At 43.4% G+C, this 18375-nt stretch overlaps 1 protein-coding gene across 2 annotated transcripts in view; it reads right to left on the bottom strand.

The window, feature by feature from the left end:
- The window catches only part of LOC310871417 (extended synaptotagmin-2-A-like), a 70434-nt gene that overhangs the window by 36653 nt on the left and 15406 nt on the right, over positions 1–18375 (bottom strand). For both annotated transcript variants that reach the window (XM_083782916.1, XM_083782915.1), the window contains exons 3-7: positions 12459–12500; positions 10229–10363; positions 9823–9899; positions 9154–9226; positions 5686–5775 (exon numbers count right to left, since the gene is read on the bottom strand). In XM_083782916.1, coding sequence (XP_083639042.1) covers positions 5686–5775; positions 9154–9226; positions 9823–9899; positions 10229–10363; positions 12459–12500 — 417 coding nt within the window. The remainder of the gene's footprint in view (positions 1–5685; positions 5776–9153; positions 9227–9822; positions 9900–10228; positions 10364–12458; positions 12501–18375) is intronic.

Genomic DNA, 18375 nt, shown 5'->3' on the forward strand with positions numbered 1-18375 from the left:
CCTCAATTCTATCATATCTTGTCACAGCTACTGGGAGATAAAGAACTGGCCCGGTTACATTTGATACACAGTGCACAGTGTATCCATGTGCCATGTGTTTCTTACAGCCTTCAGTCTGCAGAGTGGATATAAAGAGGAAACACAAGCTGGCACACTGCACTCTGACAGGCTGATGGGTTGGGCTAGCTCAGCTGCTGTTCAGGCAAAGCCGTGTAGGCGTAGTGTATGCAAGTGTGAGAGCGACTGAGTGAAAGAGAGAAATAGAGAATGACAGTTTATTTGTCTGTGTCAGAAAATGTGTGAGCGAGTGTTATGTGTTAGACATGTGTGCCAACGCATCTGTGTGTATACGAAATTTTGCATCTGTATCCATTATCCATTCCTGTGCGCGTGCGTGTGTGTGTGTGTGAGAGAGAGAGAGAGAGAGAGAGAGTGAGAGAGTGAGAGAGTGAGAGAGAGAGAGAGGGGGGGTGGGGGGGGTAGCAGAATGGAGTGGGTGGTGTGCTTCCTGATGCTTTTAGAAAACGACTGCTTTACCTACCCAGCACAGGAAGTGATGTCATACACGGGACAGGATTCTACACACTCATTAGTATTACACCATAATATTTGATTATTGCCATGGAAACTACTGCGTCTCCTGAAATTACACATTCATCTGAGGATAAATCTTCCCAGTTGCCAACATATTTTTCTCTTGTTTGTAAATTAAATATAAATCAAGATTTATTTTCTCTTTAAACTTTATTAAACAAGACCGTCCCATGAACATGAAAACATCTATATTTGAAACACATGCGACCAAGAAGAGAACAGTTTTAAAACCAAGAAGAACAAGACGAAGTAGGTCGGGAGTGGCTTATTGTGGGTAATCGGTATCAGCCGCTAACAGCCTGGAGTCTGTCCTCATTTCAATGCGCTAGACCCCTGGGAGATGGATTGCTGAGGTGGAGCTCCACACCTACCATCAGTTCCCACTCCCAGTACTTCCCGCACGACTTGCCGCACCCAAGCCGTGCTACTCATACGCCGAGTTGACGGGCCCGGGATCGAAGTATCGAACCCATGAACTTGTGGTTCAAAGGCGAGAGCTCTACCGACTGAGGTAGACACGAAACCAAGGACTCCCGTTTCCCAGTGCAAAAGCAATCTAGCAATCAAATGCATTTGATTTTATGATGTAAAATAATGACATTACTGCAACACAGGACCCAAGGCACTTTTAAACAAATAACCTTATGCAGGGCAGTATATATATCGCATATTAGTACACACACGCAACAGTACACACACAATCTGGTTTGTCAGTGTCAGTGGCATGTAATCTCCCTGCAAAGTAGTGAGATTCTTCTCGTGTCTGTCATTATCAACCAGAGATTACATGCAACACAAAACAAAGACAATTCCTGTGGCAATAATGACCTCAGAGACTCAATTCTTGGTATTTGGTTAAACCTACAGTATGTAGGATACCAGGTGGGTAAGGGGCATCCCAACAATATAATGACCAATTGTTATGTTAACCCATTCTGGACGGGAACCTCTGTTGGTGTTTTAAGCATTATGTTATATGTTATACTTTAGCTATTGAAAAATAGCAGATCTACAAGCTCAATGAAAACATTCAATTAATCAAGTTTTGGTTTCAATCTGCTTGGAGTTGAATGTGGGTGTGGGTGACTTTCCACACCTACCTGCAACTCCCAAGCAGATTGAGACAAACACTGAAAGACAGAAGACTACCTTCATGACAATCCACATCCACACTGCCAGAGTAGAGACCTCAGCCTGTTGCTATGACACCAAACTAAACACTACAGTGAGCCTGGGCCAAGAGGCAAAGACAACATACTGAGTTGTAACCAGACAAGTTACAACAGCCAAACGATGGCACAGTCACACTGTGGAATCGAGTATTTCCCATCAGTTAGTGTGTACCATATATGGTATCATGGTATCGTGATATATGTGACATCATCAGGGATGGAGATGTGGAGACCCTGATGTCATAGTAAATGCGACCTGCTGTCGCAGTCATGCCCATATGAGATCCCTGACGTCATCACTATTGGCCAGCAACTCTACATCTGACGTCAAACCCTTAGATCTCCATATATGGATATACATTTCAGAACCTGTTCTGACATTCCATGTGCCATCCATCCTTCCTCTTCAATGTCTCACTTTTGACTGCTACCTGTCCATTCAAATTTCAAACTCTAGACGGGCCTGCCCCAAAGTTATTAGTGCAGCCGCGTCCGGCAGCCCGCGAAAACTAGAGTTCTTAACAGGCCCGAAGATTAAGTTCTCAACTGGGCCCCTCATCAAACCCTGTACACTCAAGAGAATGTCCCCGCTACCACCCTTCGATCTCCATATACTGTATGGAGCTGACCTGTTCAGACATTCCATATGTTGATCTGACGTCATCAAACCCTGTACACTCAAGACATGCTCCTTATGTGGCCAGTACAGAATTAATTCCATGTTGATCTGACCCCCATGCCAAAGCGCCAGCGCTCGCCCAGGAGTCTGCCGTCAACGAGGCGGAAGGGCGAGGTCGCTTCTCGCCCTCAGGCGCCTTACTGGTCTATAGAGTCCCAAAGTTCTATGGAGAATAACATTGGGTCATCTTAGAATCGTCTCATATAAGAATTGTGGTCAAACAACAAACTAGGCCCAGGCCGTAGCGTAACGGTCTGGGCACCGGACTGGTGATCCAGTCGCGGTGTGCCGCGGGTTCGACTCCCGGACCCGACACGGCCTTTACCGCATGTCATCCCCCCATCTCTCTCCCGTTTCCTGTCAGCCTACTTTCTATCCCTTAAAAAAAAAAAATCAATAAAGGCGTAAGCCGCAAAAAAATATCTTTAAAAAACAACAAACTAATTGACCCGGCGACATTGTCAGGGAGATGGCTCTGCATCGTTGACGATAGTCAGTCACTCATATTTGATGCAGTCTTCTGGCGAGGAGTAATTCGGCGGCGGCAACATTAGCGTTTTCTCACCGACAGTTGATGCTTCATATCCATGAGTCAAAAAAAAATTTTTGTTATTGTTTGTTGTTATTTTTGCAACAGAACACATTTCTTATTTCATGCGACATTAAACAAGTCTAATTCTGAATGGGGGGGAAAAAACGTGGCCCAGGTCGGAATTACGTCCGACTTCAGTGCTCTATAGAAGGGGTGTCCAAAGTGTGGCCCGCGGGCCAAATGCGGCCCTGGGATAAATGTAATACGGCCCGCAGTCGGGCCGTATGACTTTTATTTTTTATTTTTATATATTTTTTTTTTATCCCGTGATTTTGTGACCCATTTTTCACCCTTGTGTCAATTATCTAATGTGATCCTGGGCTCTACACACCCTCCACCAACCTGGGGAGAGCAACGGACTTCAACTCATGCTTCCTTCATGCCTGAGTGTCCAAGTTGCTCCTTTACACCTGACAGGGGCGTGGAAGGAAGTAAGGAACACGTTATTCCAACCAGTTCCTTTCCCCTCCATCAGGCGCCCCGGTTGGCCAGGGGGAGGCATTCAAGCTTTTTAACCTGGGCATTTCCCAGAATATAATTTGTCAGTGTTCCTTGTTGCTTCTTCCTTGTATTATTATTTTTACGTTGCTCGTCTGGTTACATTTGGTAATGTGACATATGGCTGAAAAAAGGCTGAGAGACACTTTTTGTTCACAGCACACACCCGACAAAAGACCATTGATATGAAATATTGATGATGATATGATGAGTTCAATAGAATCGTTTAAATGCAATGCACATGTACAGTATGTGACTTTGTTATAGACTAGTCCGACGCTACATTATGTGACTTTGTTATAGACTAGTACGTCACTACATTATGTTAGAAAATATTAAAACTCCCAAGGGCCAACCTTACTATATCTCCTAATATGGCCCCCTTTGAAATAAGTTTGGACACCCCTGCTCTATAGTCTATAACCCTGCAGACAATGGCAGGAGTTCAAGTCCTCTTCTACATCGTTTTCAGTAATCACTCTGGTTGGTTCTATACACATTACATTAAGTATGGGGCATGCGGCAGGGAGTGTGTTAACTGTGCACCGAGATCTAGAAGCTTTACGAGCGAGATAAATTAGATCAACGGCCCGACACCAACCAATTACGTTTGACTTGCAATGAACTGTGTTTGATTGCAATGGTCTGAACCGGAGAGCTCATATAATGTCTGTCTGAGTGATTTAACCACCAAGCTTATAGAATGTATAGCCAGCCAATGACAGGACGTCGCCACTGTGAAAAATCAATAGGAGGAGAGTGGTTTGGTCATGCAAAGAAGCAACACAAAGCACGTGTTGTTCACTTCAGTGACATGGAGAGTTTTTCTACAGCTGAAGGGTTTGTTCCCTGTACACAAATCTATTTTCTTTTTGTATAGATCCGTTTTAATGTTGTTTTGTGTAAACTAACAAATTTCAATAAGTCATAATAAACATGAACAAAGGGACAATTTGTTAAATGGACATTGAGTGTTACATTGAGTGTTACAGTGGACATTGGATGTTAATAGGAGTTATTCTTCTAGAATGAATGACTGAAAGTGAGTGGATTAAAAGGAATGAGAGAGGAAGAGAGCAAGGAACTGAGTGAGAATACATTATTATCCTCAAACTCGATTTGGGAATAAAACTAAATCTGAGGACAGGGAGGAGAGAGGCAGCGTGTTTCTCACATCTTATGGAGATCTGTTTTCTGATGCTGAAGCTTCTTGTCCAGGGGGAGATGATATCGAGCCATGAATCTTAAACATAATAAAATGATGTACTAAAGAAACAGGAAGGAAGACGTATTCAGGGAGAAGGAATGGACTGATGGTGGGGATAGGCCGTGTTCTGGCATCAGAGCTAACAGCCTAACACCCACTGTAGTTTGGTGGAACGGTGAATGCTGCTGAATACAATGACATTATATCAATCTTTTTAGCTTTTTATACCCCCGTTTCTCCTCAGTTAATTCCTCCCAACACATGTCTGTGTGTTGTCACTGCTGTTGTTGCAGTTGTTGTTGTTAAGTTGTTGTGGCTTACCTGCCAGTGAGGAGCCCCCACCAGGAGGACCTACTAGAGCCCCCACCCCCACCCCTCAACACACCTGGTGATAGGTGCCACCCGAGCCAGACTACTTCTGGCCAGACTACTTCTGGCTAGGGTGGGTAGTACGTGGCGTGCACTGGCAGAGATTACCCTCCTCGTTCCATCTTCCCTCCCCAAACACGGAAGCAATTGTGTGCGTGTTCGATGCTCGACAAAGCCAGATGCACTGCGGTGCATTCGAACACAGAGACTCTGCGGCGGTGGGCAGGTACTGCCACACCAAAGTTCCCAGGAATGATATAATTCCAAAAACACATCTGTGACATATTTTTTTATCCAACATGACCTCACTCATTTCAGTCAACTACATGCCTACGAACAAACCACACATCTATCAGCCAACCAAAATACCAAATGTCTACCAACAAACCAAACCTCAGCCAAATGTATATCAGTGAGCCAAACTTGTACCAGTCAAACAGTGTATAAGAGCAACCCCCATTGGTCAAGAAAACATATTAGGCCCACAAGGCCTCGTTAGATGTTTAGTGGCGTACTATGCTACACCACCAAGGGGTCGTTGGTGAGGTGTTGATGAAAAGGTAGAGGTACTCACAGGTTTCTTGAGGAAGAAGACGGACAGAGCTCCAATCAGAGGCATGTCTCCTAACAGTGGCTCCATCACCACTCTGAGCACACCATGGAGCTGGAATGAAAGAGAGAGGCACTACCTGTCATTAACAGAACAATTGATTGATTGACGGAGGTTGTTTCAAGTTGTTGCTTTATCCATTTAAAATGCAAAAGTGGGCCATTTCTCTCCTTTATGTGGACATATTTAAATGTTGGATATACTAGTCCATATGTACACAGTAAAAGTATTCGCATGTATGTGTGGGCAACGTGTGTGTGTGTGTGTGTTCAATGTCTGCCTAGCTGCGACAGTTACAGTGCACGCGTGAGCGCGCACACACACACACGTTAAGGGGTCCGTGGAAGTGACGTTCTGTTCCGTTGTGCTAACAACACCAAGAGCTAACAGAGTACATCCCATAGCCTGGGGAAAACTGCGGCCGTAGAGTCACAGTTTCCAAAAAATGCTAATAAACAGCTTGAATTTGGGAAAAGTGAATAATATCGTTCCCAAGTGTCTGCACGTGGTAATGAGCATACTGTATGCCGGTGTGCAAATTCTGATTAATTGCTCAACCCACTGAGGAGAAACACTGTTTGGACAGATGGGTTTCCTTAATTAAAGGAAGATATGTCTGCACAAGTATGAATAAATATTGGTAATATTGCATGATAATTAATCCCAATTACTGAAAATGTTTTATTACTGTATGTATGTTCTTAATGCCCTTGTTGCTCATAGTGCTAAATCTTTAGTGTGTACAATGTTGCTTATTCATTCTTGTATAGGTGACCAAACAGGATGTTTAAATGATATAATTATGAATGATAAACTGGCCCTAGTATGTCGAAGTATGATTTTTGTAGACCATTATAACCTGAACCACAGGTTTGTTCCCTTAAGTAGGAGAATTTCCTTACAAAGCTCTGACTGACCTCGGTTTTATTACCAAAATTCTTTCCTCCAGTACTTTCATTAGAAGGGACAACGCTTCTCCAGCTGGCTGAAGTGACTCAGAGCTCAGACATGCAGACTGCGGTCTGTGGGACCAAATTTGGTCGCAGACGACTGTAATCAAACCACTGACGTTTCCTCAATTAAAAATGGCTTCAGTGGAAGAGATGGGAGATAGTGTCTGTTTATCTGCTCTGGTGGTTTATTGCTATTGGAGAGGAAGGTTTGTAAACAAATGATCCACCAACTGTCCACAGCAGACCACACCTATTGAGTATACAGTTTGGATCTAGTCTGCAGGGTAATATATTGCCATTAATAATTATGCTAATGAATCTTTACAGACTATGCATTGTTTACCAATGATGAATAAAGTGAATTACGAGATGGTTGAAGCCATTGGGTAACACGTGACTCCACTGGCGTAGGACTAAACCCCACCAGAGCCTTCTGTTCCACGTCTCTCGCACGTCTTATTTTGTGCTGTCTAAAGTGACATTAAGCTATCTCTAATACCAATTGGAGTGGCTAGCTCATCTGTCTGTCAAGGCAACTACTTACGCCCACTTTTCAAGCTGCCTATTGGACGAAGTCCAGACTGATACCGGGGAGTAATTAAGCGTAAGTGAATCCACGTTATCACTTATCAGTATGGCCAAAGCCAAGCTAGTGCTTTGCTCCAAAGACCTTTCACTGAGGTTGTAACCCATGTACATACTAACACACATTATGACCACCTATCGTTCACTCTTATCTGAACATCTCCACTGTCTGAAATAAAGAACTCTCTATCCTCAATTTGCAGCGCCGTCGCTATGTATATGCACAATACGCACTGCAAGTAAGGCAACACGTAGCCCCTCTCGGGAGTCGGGACCCCCTCGGTTGAGCTCTTTTCATCGTTCACCCGTAGGGTCCCTCTGCAGTTCGTAAGCACCCAATAGAACGCAGCTGTACATACTCTCCGCTCAGGCCGTGCTGCGCTCCGCTTAAGTGGTCGTGAGATGTTTCAAAGATGCATAACACTGCTATAGGAGACAACGGAAACGTGGAAAATGTTTCATTTGGAGCAGATGCCATTAAGTATTTTAAATCTTTTTTTTCCTGTTTTGGCTGCTCTCTTCCTTGACTTCCTTTATTGACTTCCCATTGTACCGCCTCCAGCACCGAGACTGGCTAGCTGCGCGTCCCTACGTTCCTGCCTGTCTCAGCTAGCCAGTGTCGGTGAAAGAAAAGTAATTACAATTTTGACATATTATTATTGCTTATAGCAGCTATAAGAGCCCATACAAGACTCACGTATCCATGCACATACACACGCACACAATGCACATCCAAAGCTGTGCATGCTAGACAAATGTTTGACTGTAGTCTGCACTCATCATCTCTTTCCATCTCTGTCTCTTGTGCATTGGCTCTCTCCCCTCCCCATCTTCCTCTTTTTCACTGTCCTGCTCTCTTCTGCTTCAAGGCGATCTCTCTCATAATGTCAAAACAATTCAGTAACAATTCTACTTGAACCCTGCTGGAGGTGAAACATCTCTACTAGCTCACAACACGCGGCATGACGCTTACATATATTTTAGACTCTATACAAAAGCCATTATTTGCTCAGTGTAATCTTGAGGACAAAAATGGAAAGTCATGCTCCCAGGCTTGCAACTGGTGTTGATTTACAGGCAACAGCCAGTGGCCACACACGACTACTCCAACCTCCCTTTCTTCTTTAAAGTGAGTGACTTTTGGGTTGGCAGATTGAAAAGATCTTATACACCAAACGGATTCACCCGTTAATGTTACATTTATTTAATCACATAAACGCTAAATAGTTTGTCGACTGGAGTCCCAGAGAGGTCTATTTATTGGCTGATTTAATACTTTATTTACAAAAAAGTACAGCAAAGTACAGTTCAATAGAAGGTCTTCTAAGAGGATTTAAACCCAAGAAAGCCTATTGGCTTGTTTACATTGGGGTATCTATCTACTGTATACCAAATGTCTTTGCAGAAAAAGCTTATAACGCATTGCAAAAGGAAAACCTTGGATGGAAAAAAATACTTTCCCAACCGTTTCCTGGGAGCAACAACTAATCACAGAACAGTCAACATCGCCTGATCCTTTGCCAACAGTGGAGCAGATAACCTCGTAACCTTTGACCCTTATCAGCTGTATGTCATTTGGAGTCTTTGGTCTCTGGGTGACTATGCAGAATCACTGTGTGGCAGTGGCCATGAAGTTCATATCTGGGTCAAAATAACTTTGATGTACTTTCAACATAAAACATTTGGACAGAAAAGTTGCAAAAATAAAATATTTTATGTGCTTGATTACATTTTTCAAGTTTTTGCACATTTCTGGGGATCTATGATGTGCCTTCTACCAAAAACACGCTCAATCATTTTCTTTTGTGGGTTGGCTATTTCTTAGTGTGCAGGTCTAACAGGCTGTTTGATTTCATGCCAGGCTGATCCCTGTAATGCTAGTAATTTTCCATACCTGTATGCTTTTAATCCCCGCTCTGCAGTAGAACTTCTTAATGTCCACATCAATCTCTGTATTCCCAACAAAACTGGAAGGAGAAGAAATTACATTAAAAGAAGCTCACATCAACCAACTAGCAGCATGCAGTTAGAATAAGGCAACAACGTGATCAATTGAATCCCATTGGATCACACAATTTTCAAATGCTTCCGCCCAAACAGAAGCGCTGAAAATGAGAAGGCAGTGAAGTGGATGGTCCACGCCACCTCCCCTGCTTCAGTTTCATCTATGCAGTGGCGTAAAATTGTCATCATTGTAAATTTTCCTTTTTGTAACTAGGCCTAGTTTCAGGAGGCCTAGTTACAGACTTTATTGTGGAATACTTGCTTGAGAGACTAGCGTATTTGTGTCTTGTTTAAAGACATTTTGAAGCAAGGGATCAAACCATTCCGGTTTCTAGACGGTGGTTCTACCTCCTGAGCCACCAACACCGTCACCCCCTTTTACAGCAATATGTGAATTGTGAAGTAGAGCAAGGATTCCAAAACGTGTCAGGCCCCCCGAAATAATCATATTTGACACTTATACTGTAAGTTGAGTGATAAAACAATGTAGCACAATAAGCTAATCATCTAGGGACCCCAAAATAATGTGGGGACCCCCCTGGGAAGTAGAGAAGGTCACCTGATCTGCAAGTCCATGATGATCTGCCTCTTGTCAACATTCTCCGTGTAAACCTTCACTCCGTTCACTCTCAGCGGCTAGAGAGATGAAAGAAGAAAAATCACACCCGTGTGAAGTGAAGCTCTTATCATCAAACATCATCTCATTCCGGCCAATCAGAATTTGCGTCCTCACCTTTGTCACCAATGTTTGTGTTACGCATTAATGTTTGCGTTTACACGAACACTCAAAAGTGTCCATTCATTGTCAATGGCATTTAATGTTTAAAGTTTAAAGTTTGTGTTAGCACATACACTAAAAGGTGGACATAGGAGGGCAAAAACAGAGAAATCTTCTCTCAAAATGCATCACAAACACAATCGTTTGTGATGCTAGTTTGCCAACGTTAGCGTCACCAATTTTTTACCTTGTCGCCCAAGTCGATCCTCGTGAAACAGAAGGAACTGAGGTGGGGGTTTGCTCCTCTCACCGCCGGTTCGATGGTCTCTCTGAAAAGCTTGTCCACAAACTGGGAGATGAACGGCCACATCTGTTTCACCGTCTGAGGAAAGAGAGAGGAGACGGAAATAAGGTCAGAGATCATGGAGAAAATGTTCAATTTCAGTACATTTATAGAATCAGATTTTGTTAATTGATCACCCCCAGTGCAATAGGGACATTAAGGATGACATGAAAGAAAACAACTAGTGTGTGTGTGTGTGTGTGTGTGTGTGTGTGTGTGTGTGTGTGTGTGTGTGTGTGTGTGTATGGGTGTGTGATTCACGGCAGGAATGCCCTCTGCTAAACAGCTGACATAATCTATTCAAAGGATTCAGGTGTGGTTCATACTGTGTTCACAGAAGAATGTTTGAAGGCCTTAAAGACTAAAGTATGCACTGTTTAACATCAACAAAGACCACAATCAATGTGAAATCTGCATGTTCCTCATATGAACACTGACTGATATCTAAACTGTTTTGTGATGCACATTCCCTTTGCTCTTGGCTTGATGTCCTCATGTTCATGTTCTGCCTAATTTATTCACCAATGCATTACGGTTTATTTTAACAGATATAAGTAAGGTTGAATACTTAAGACTGCTATAAATTGAGCTTTATATATACCATGTCAGTATGTACGTTGCACAGTATGTAACTGTGACAGCAACGTCAACAAGACAAACTGCTGCAGAGCTGAACATCTATTGGTGTGTTGACAAGAAGTAACTCAGACAAATGTATGTTATCTTTTTTACGGTGTGGCATTGAAGGGGTCAGCCGCGGAGAACACTGCTTGTGTGACCCTCGTATGTATGTACCATCCCCTCAATTCTTCGTCCAAATATGTTGATGACTGAGTGACTGATGTGTCATGACAAGTGCTGGCATTGCATGGGGAAGCCTCGGCGATATTAGAGCCCCTCGTGTTATCCTGGTTTTACGCTTGTAAATGTGTAACCGACTGACCGACTGGCCAGGTGGCTTACACTAGTTGGCTGCGTGGTTGCAGTTAAAAATGGCCTCAAAGTGTATCTGCTGTCCCACTTTCTGCTAGTGCTGAGATGCGTAAGTGGGTCGTAAATCACATGGAATGCTTTCAGTTGATATTGAAACTCAACCGTGTTTATGATAACCTCCTGTAACCTTAACAAGCAGGTAATCCGCGATAAGCCAGAAGCAGATCTCGGTTTGCCTTTTAAATAATAAGAGAGGCCGATCGACCAGCTGACTTTCACTATGATGTCTTTATTTGGGTCTACTCTCTACAAAAAAAAATGTAATTAAAACAATGACGTTGGCATTAAATGAAGACATCCTTCTCACAGCATCCCCATCAGATTTATTCCTCTGTTTCTCTTCGTCCATTCATTCTCAACTCAGTCTCGTCTGACTGTCTATCAGTCAAGCATTGTTCAATCTTATCCTGTCTACCCCCCCCCCCCCCCCCCCCACCCCACCCCCAAACCATCTTCTTGTTTTAAGCGAAGCACAGTCTGCCTCCTTTTTGTTTAACAATCTGTTTGGCTTTACACAATGGTAAATACCACTCTATCATGCCTCTCGAACCTTCTACTCTCCATTCATCTGTACTTCTCTCTTTCCTCCGTTTCTCTCTACTTCTATTCCCTATCATATGTAAAGCATGTAAAGCACTTTGAACTACACTTGTGTCTGAAAGGTGCTCTATAAATAAAGATTATTATATTATTATTATCATCATCAATCACTCCCTCTAACCCCCGTCATCTCTCTCCCTCCATCTAATTCACAATTTGCTCTCTTCCTCTGTGCCTGATCATCTCTCTCTCTCTCTCGCTCTCTCTCTGGAGAGCCATGTACTGGAGCAGGCTCCAGGTCCTATTTATAAACAGTGCTAGCTAAAAGGCTAATGTTGGCTAATGTGGAGCAGTGCAGGGGCTCTGGGGAGACAGTAGCCTTTAGGGAGAGCAGAGAAGGAAGACGGGTGGCCGATGGACAGAGGAGGAAGACGGGTGGCCGGGGGACAGAGGAGGAAGACGGGTGGCCGGGGGACAGAGGAGGAAGACGGGTGGCCGGGGGACAGAGGAGGAGAGATGAAGGGATGGCAAAGGAGGAGAGGTAAAGAGCATTAGGAGCGAAAGGCTGGGAGAAGGAAAGCGAGGAGGTGTAGTACTTTACCTTGTTGAGCCACTCCACTCTCTCCACATCTGGGAAATGGACCTGAAATATGAGAGAGAGGTAGAGAGAGAGAGAGAGAGAGAGAGAGAGAGAGAGAGAGAGAGAGAAATAATTATGATAATGCATTTTTATTACACACACCAAAAGATACAAAGTGCTTGCTTCTAATAAAACTGAAGAAAATGTAAATAAAATCAGTAAAAAGAAAATATGTATATATAGAAAGTGCAGTGATAAATAAGACATATTAAAGGAATGAAACAACACAATCTCTTAAATTGAATTATGAAATTGCTGACACAGTCAGCCCAAGCCACACATCATTTTTGTTAAATGAAGACAATTGCTTTGGAGTCAGCTGTAATCTGTTCAACTTCTGTTCCGTTCTATCTGTGGAACTGTTCGTGTTCAAGAGCCAAAAATAACTTTTAGACTGTGAAATTGCATGTGACATATCAAAAATAACACTGAGTGCCAACCATCTGTCTGTCTGTCTGTCTATCTCACACGCGTGCACAAACACACGACAGAATGGAAACTTTGATAAAAACAATACAGAAGAACATCACAACCATAATATAATGTAATGATGTAGTTGTGTACAGTAGCTTGCTAGCTGTGGCAGTAAAGTGCTGACCAAAAGAGGATTAAGCTGTGAGTGAGAGTTGGTTGTGTTTGACAGAGACAGCAGCATCCCAGCCCCTCCTGGCTGGATGACGGAGCTCCTTACATAACTGGAAGGATTCTGAACACAGACTAACACCTAATTTATGCACCAGTGAGACCAGAAATTAATCTTCAGGCCAGGCCTCATGCAGACGCACTCACACAGACAAAGATGTGCATGTGCAGAAGCGTGCATGCATGCACATCCGTGTACAATGTACATATTATTTAACATGCATAGGCTCAGACTTTGCACAAGTGAGTGACACTGTATTGTACGTACGCAAGCATGTATGCCTGCACAGTGCACACGCACACACTCCATACAAGTGCAGTGCAGTGCAAGGCACAGACCTCTTCCTCTCTAAACCCCCCACCCCCCACCACCCACACACCCCCTCACAGCTCAGCTCATATTTCAGGGGCAGGTGAAGCCCAGCCCTCAGAAAGCCCTCAGCGCTGATTAGCATCAGCTTGTCACAACACCCCTGTCTATCTCACAACACTTTAAATAACACAGAGGAGTCGCTTCAGCTGTGCTCGTCCCACCCGCCGCCCGCCCAAACTCTAAGTAAAGTAAACCACAATGGATGGAACTGGAGCAGTGCCAAGTACACAAACGACAAACAAGTGTTCAGTCAGGTACTTTGATCCGGATTAACTACTAATTGCAATGGTATTGCTTTCAGTTTGTCGGTGTCGCTCTGCTCCTGTGAGACAACAGGTTAACTGTGCATGATAGTGTGCAAGCGTGACACAGACTCTGAGATCACTAATCCCCGTGAAGCAGAGCCTAAGATACAGAGTTATTGCATGAACGTAACATTGAACCCATACCCTTCAAGGGCATAAGTTAAGATGTAGACTTGTAGAGATATATTCATCATACAATCCAGTCCAGAGAATCCTACATTTAACTTAGAGAAGACCTCGATGGCCTCGAAGAAAAAAGGCCACCTAGAAAAACACTAGGACTGAGACATGCGCCATGTGTTAACTTGTGGGCGAATGAGCAGGGAGAGTGAGTGAGCCGAGCGGTGGGAGTATAACACAGCGGAGGAGGGTGGTGGTTACAAAGGAGTTACATCCTTTATTTTGTCTCCCTTGGGGGGGCCCGGCCTCAAAAGGGACCTGGGCCCACACAGCCTCCCGTGCCAGAAAAATGGGCCCCCGTTCCATTTTTTCCACTTTCTCACTTGTAATGTAACACACACTCACAAATTGGGCTATATTTAGAGCATGCATGTCATGTTGTTTCACCAGCTGTGGTTCCAGTACACATTGCTACCGGTGGTTGAAGCTTTTTGTCCTCACCCTTCAGAAAAGGTTCATGAAAAGTGATGGTGGGACCAGGCAGTCATTTGTGTGACACGTGAGGTGGAGCACTGAACAAACCAATCAGGATTCTGAGGATACACAGCAAAATCTGTGTTAACTCTGAGATTCTAAATATAACTCCAGTTCACGTATACATCAAGTCCATATGCACCTGTTTCTCAATAGTGCACATGCGCTGTCTGATAACACTTTAATGAAGTGTGACGTTTATCTTAAAAAAGCATCATATACGTTTTTACAATGGTGGGTTACATTTACAAACTCTCTGTAAGACACAGAGGAGAGTACACCAACATACAGAACATAATAATATCCTAACATTGGTCTGTCATGGTCATGGGAAACTGAGTTATTTAGACCCAGTAACACATATCTCCTTTTATGGTAATAGGAAGATTCTTCTAGCTTGGTCACACAGTGACAACAGGGCCTTGTATTTTGTTTTTAGTGGCAAGAAGAGAAGGATGAGAGACAGAGAGACAGACAGAGAGAGAGAGAGAGAGAGAGAGAGAGAGACACACACACTCTGTATGGCAATACCAGTATAGCTGCAGATTGGACAAGACTTCTTGTCCCATTGCAGTAAATGTTGTGGAGACTGGAGGAGACAAACCAATGGCTTTTACAGCCTGCAGGGCCCATAAATAAAACATTAAGACAGAGTCAGCGGCAGACAGGTTCAGACGTCTCACTCCACAACACAAGATACATGGGTAAGTAAGAGTCCCAGATGAATAGAGAGAGACTATTAGCGGAGCAGTGGAACAACAGCAGTAGTTCTCACCACTGTGTCCTGATCACAGAAGCTGGAAGCTGTAGACTCTGACTCAGCACCAAACTATTTCCTGGCTTGGACCACTCATCCTGCTGCTGCGTGAGGTAACCCAAGGTCACGTGTCCTCAAAGCAGCCTTTCACCGGCCACATTACGCTCTCTGCGTGACAAGCTATATTTTAAAAGTGGATAAACAAAGCACTTTACAGCTAGCTAGAAACAGGATTTGGATTTTAACTTAGGCAAATCAGCATAGTGCCCCCAACGGATTTTCTAAAGCACTGACGAGAATTTCTCCAACGCCGTTTAGGTTACAAGAGTTTTAAGTTCAATTCCTTTGTAGACATCACAATGGAAAAAGGTGGTGAACTTAAAGAAGGTCCAAGGCAGGTCAAGGAAGCTACCAATGTGCTTCGATGCTTATTTTTGATCAGGGTCCTCTTTTACCTGACCGCTTAGGTTAGTTTAGTTTAGTTGAAATAGTACATTTGTTGTTCTTCCTTCAATAAAAATTAAGTGAAAAAAATAATAATAATAATGTAAATTTGTGAAAAAACACCTTTCTAAAATAATGATGAAGAATAAGCTGCCCAGTGGATGAACAGTAGTGTGCTTGTTTTGGTATTAACTTAAGACAAAAGCCACTCTATAGGCCTCTAAAATTAATTATCATCACCATTGTAATCACCACCTTCATCATTTAAAGTAAACAACTTTAAGCTATAGCATCCCTATTCTGGACACCGGCTGAATTCCATAGTCAAATACTTGGCAGATACAATTGTGTGCGGATTGCAATTGACAGCCAAGAGGAGATGCGAATTGAACTGTGTGTGACTATGTGTGTTGAAAGATTTAGCATACTTAAGCTGCCCAGACTGATATGTGTATGGTACGTGCGTGCATGTGTGGGTGTGTGCATGGCATGCGTTTCCTTGTCCTAGCATATGCCACATTTGGAAACAACTACAGCGATGATGATGATGTGTATGGGATACTTTCACTGTACCAATAACATTAAACCTTACCCTTTATTCATTAGCTCTGAATGAATCTACAAGATTCATTTTCATGGTCTCATTCTTTGCCCGTTTCCAGCACTAGTAAGGCCATTACCGTTTAACTGTTTTACGGAAGCACTGCTCAGCTCTTATTGTGCCCTGGATGAATCAGAGCTAATACAGTACATGTCGCCGTTGGGTGGAAACTTTGTCCTAAACGAAAGTGTTACTTTTAAACTAAGGAAATGGATAAAATATCAACTATATTCCAGTGGATCCAATGTAGTTATCATTAGCCACAAGCTCTTGTTAATACTTTTTCATCGGTTCAATATGTATGAAACCAGACAGACTATAACCACTTTCACTTGTTTTGAAAAAGTAGCAAAAACGGAAGATCTACAAGTTCACAACGTGTGTGTGTGTGTGTGTGACGTGTGTGTGTGTGTCATATGTGAGAGTGATGGGTGGATATTAACAGTTGATGGACGACACAGGGAAAAGACCGCCCATAAACACAAGACAGTTGTTCCAAAGATCTGGGGCCTATATTTAGGATGGGAGAGAGAGATATATAAAGACTGGAGAGAGATATATAAAGACTGGAGAGAGAGAGAGAGAGAGAGAGAGAGAGAGAGAGATAAAGACTGGAGAGAGAGAGAGTTTCTGAACAACCAGAGAGCAGCTGGGGGTCACTCCGGCGGTGCTCTTGGCGTATTAGTCAGTTGGAGCGTCACACTGACCACTACGAGGACAAAGCATTTTGTCCCAAGTGTCTGAATAATGGAGGAGGAATTTATTATAATTTATTATAAATGTACAAACTTGTGTGTATGTTCACATGACCTGATGAAGATCAAACAGATCGAAACGTTGTCAGTATTTAAATAAAGAACGTCTTGCTAATACCTATGGTGTGCGGGCTCCATCCAATCCACTGAAGTTTCTTTTAGCCCAGCACCCAGCCTGTCGATGTGCGTATTCTACGTCTGCTCTAATGGAGTAGGAAGTCATTGTAAAATGTGATAGCAGATTGTTTTCGTATTCTAGACAGTATTCAACACAGTGAGTGAACACACGCACACACACACACTAACGGGTAGTAATCACGTTCATACATCATGGGATGGATTGAATGCATTTGAAAGGATGAATGAGTATCTGCTCTGACAGTTTGCAAATTAACTCATTATCAGAGAACTCTATGACGTCAAAGAAATCTGAAATCTGAGCATAAGCTCACTCAGAGTATATTTCTGAACGAGAGAGGGAGAGAGAGAGAGAGAGAGAGATAGAGATGCATGAACAGCTCGAGTGCCCCATTGTGAAGTGAAGGTCAATTCTCACTCAGACGCTTGCAGCTAAACAATGAGCTTAGCTTAGCATCTGAATGCGCGCGCGCACACACACACACACACACACACACACACACACACACACACACACACACACACACACACACACACACACACACACACACAGTCTATGATGTGTATGGAAGCGTGGGTTAAGTAAGAATATTAAGTATCAAATTCAATTACCCCCAAGATGAAAGCAAGATAATTAGTTGTCTCCACCAGGCCGAAGGCATGGGGGGAGAGTATGTTTTGCACTCCGTCCGTCCGTCCGTGTGTGTGTCCGTCCGTCCGTGTGTCCGTCCGTGTGTCCGTGAGCAGCTAATCTCGGCCACCGTTAACCCGGTCCATGCCAAATTTTGCACACACACTGGATGCCAACGATGAACCTCTGCCCCAAACTTTCCAGAACGGCCTGTTATAGCGCCACCAGGAGGCCGCTTTGTGCAAAACAAGTTTTTGCACAGTACACCTACGGATTTTGTCCAAACATCACGCAAATTGGTACACAGTCTCTCTAGAGCCATTCAACGAAACCGGTCTTTCAGATTTCTCAGACTCCATCCTGATTGGTTAAGATTGGCTTCCAAAGTTCACAGGAGTGCTCCGTTTCAAACAAAATGCTGCAAATCATGAACACATCGCGTGATTTCCGTGAAATTCTGCACCCACATTCCCACTAGGCCGAGGACGAAATGCCACATGAACAATTTCAACTCAGCCTCAAGGTGGCGCTATAACTGGCCGAAAAGTGTTTTTACCTCTAACTGCACGGATCTGTGG

This window comes from Protomyctophum parallelum, assembly GCF_964188405.1.
Source record: "Protomyctophum parallelum genome assembly, chromosome: 14".
Lineage (NCBI taxonomy): Eukaryota > Metazoa > Chordata > Actinopteri > Myctophiformes > Myctophidae > Protomyctophum > Protomyctophum parallelum.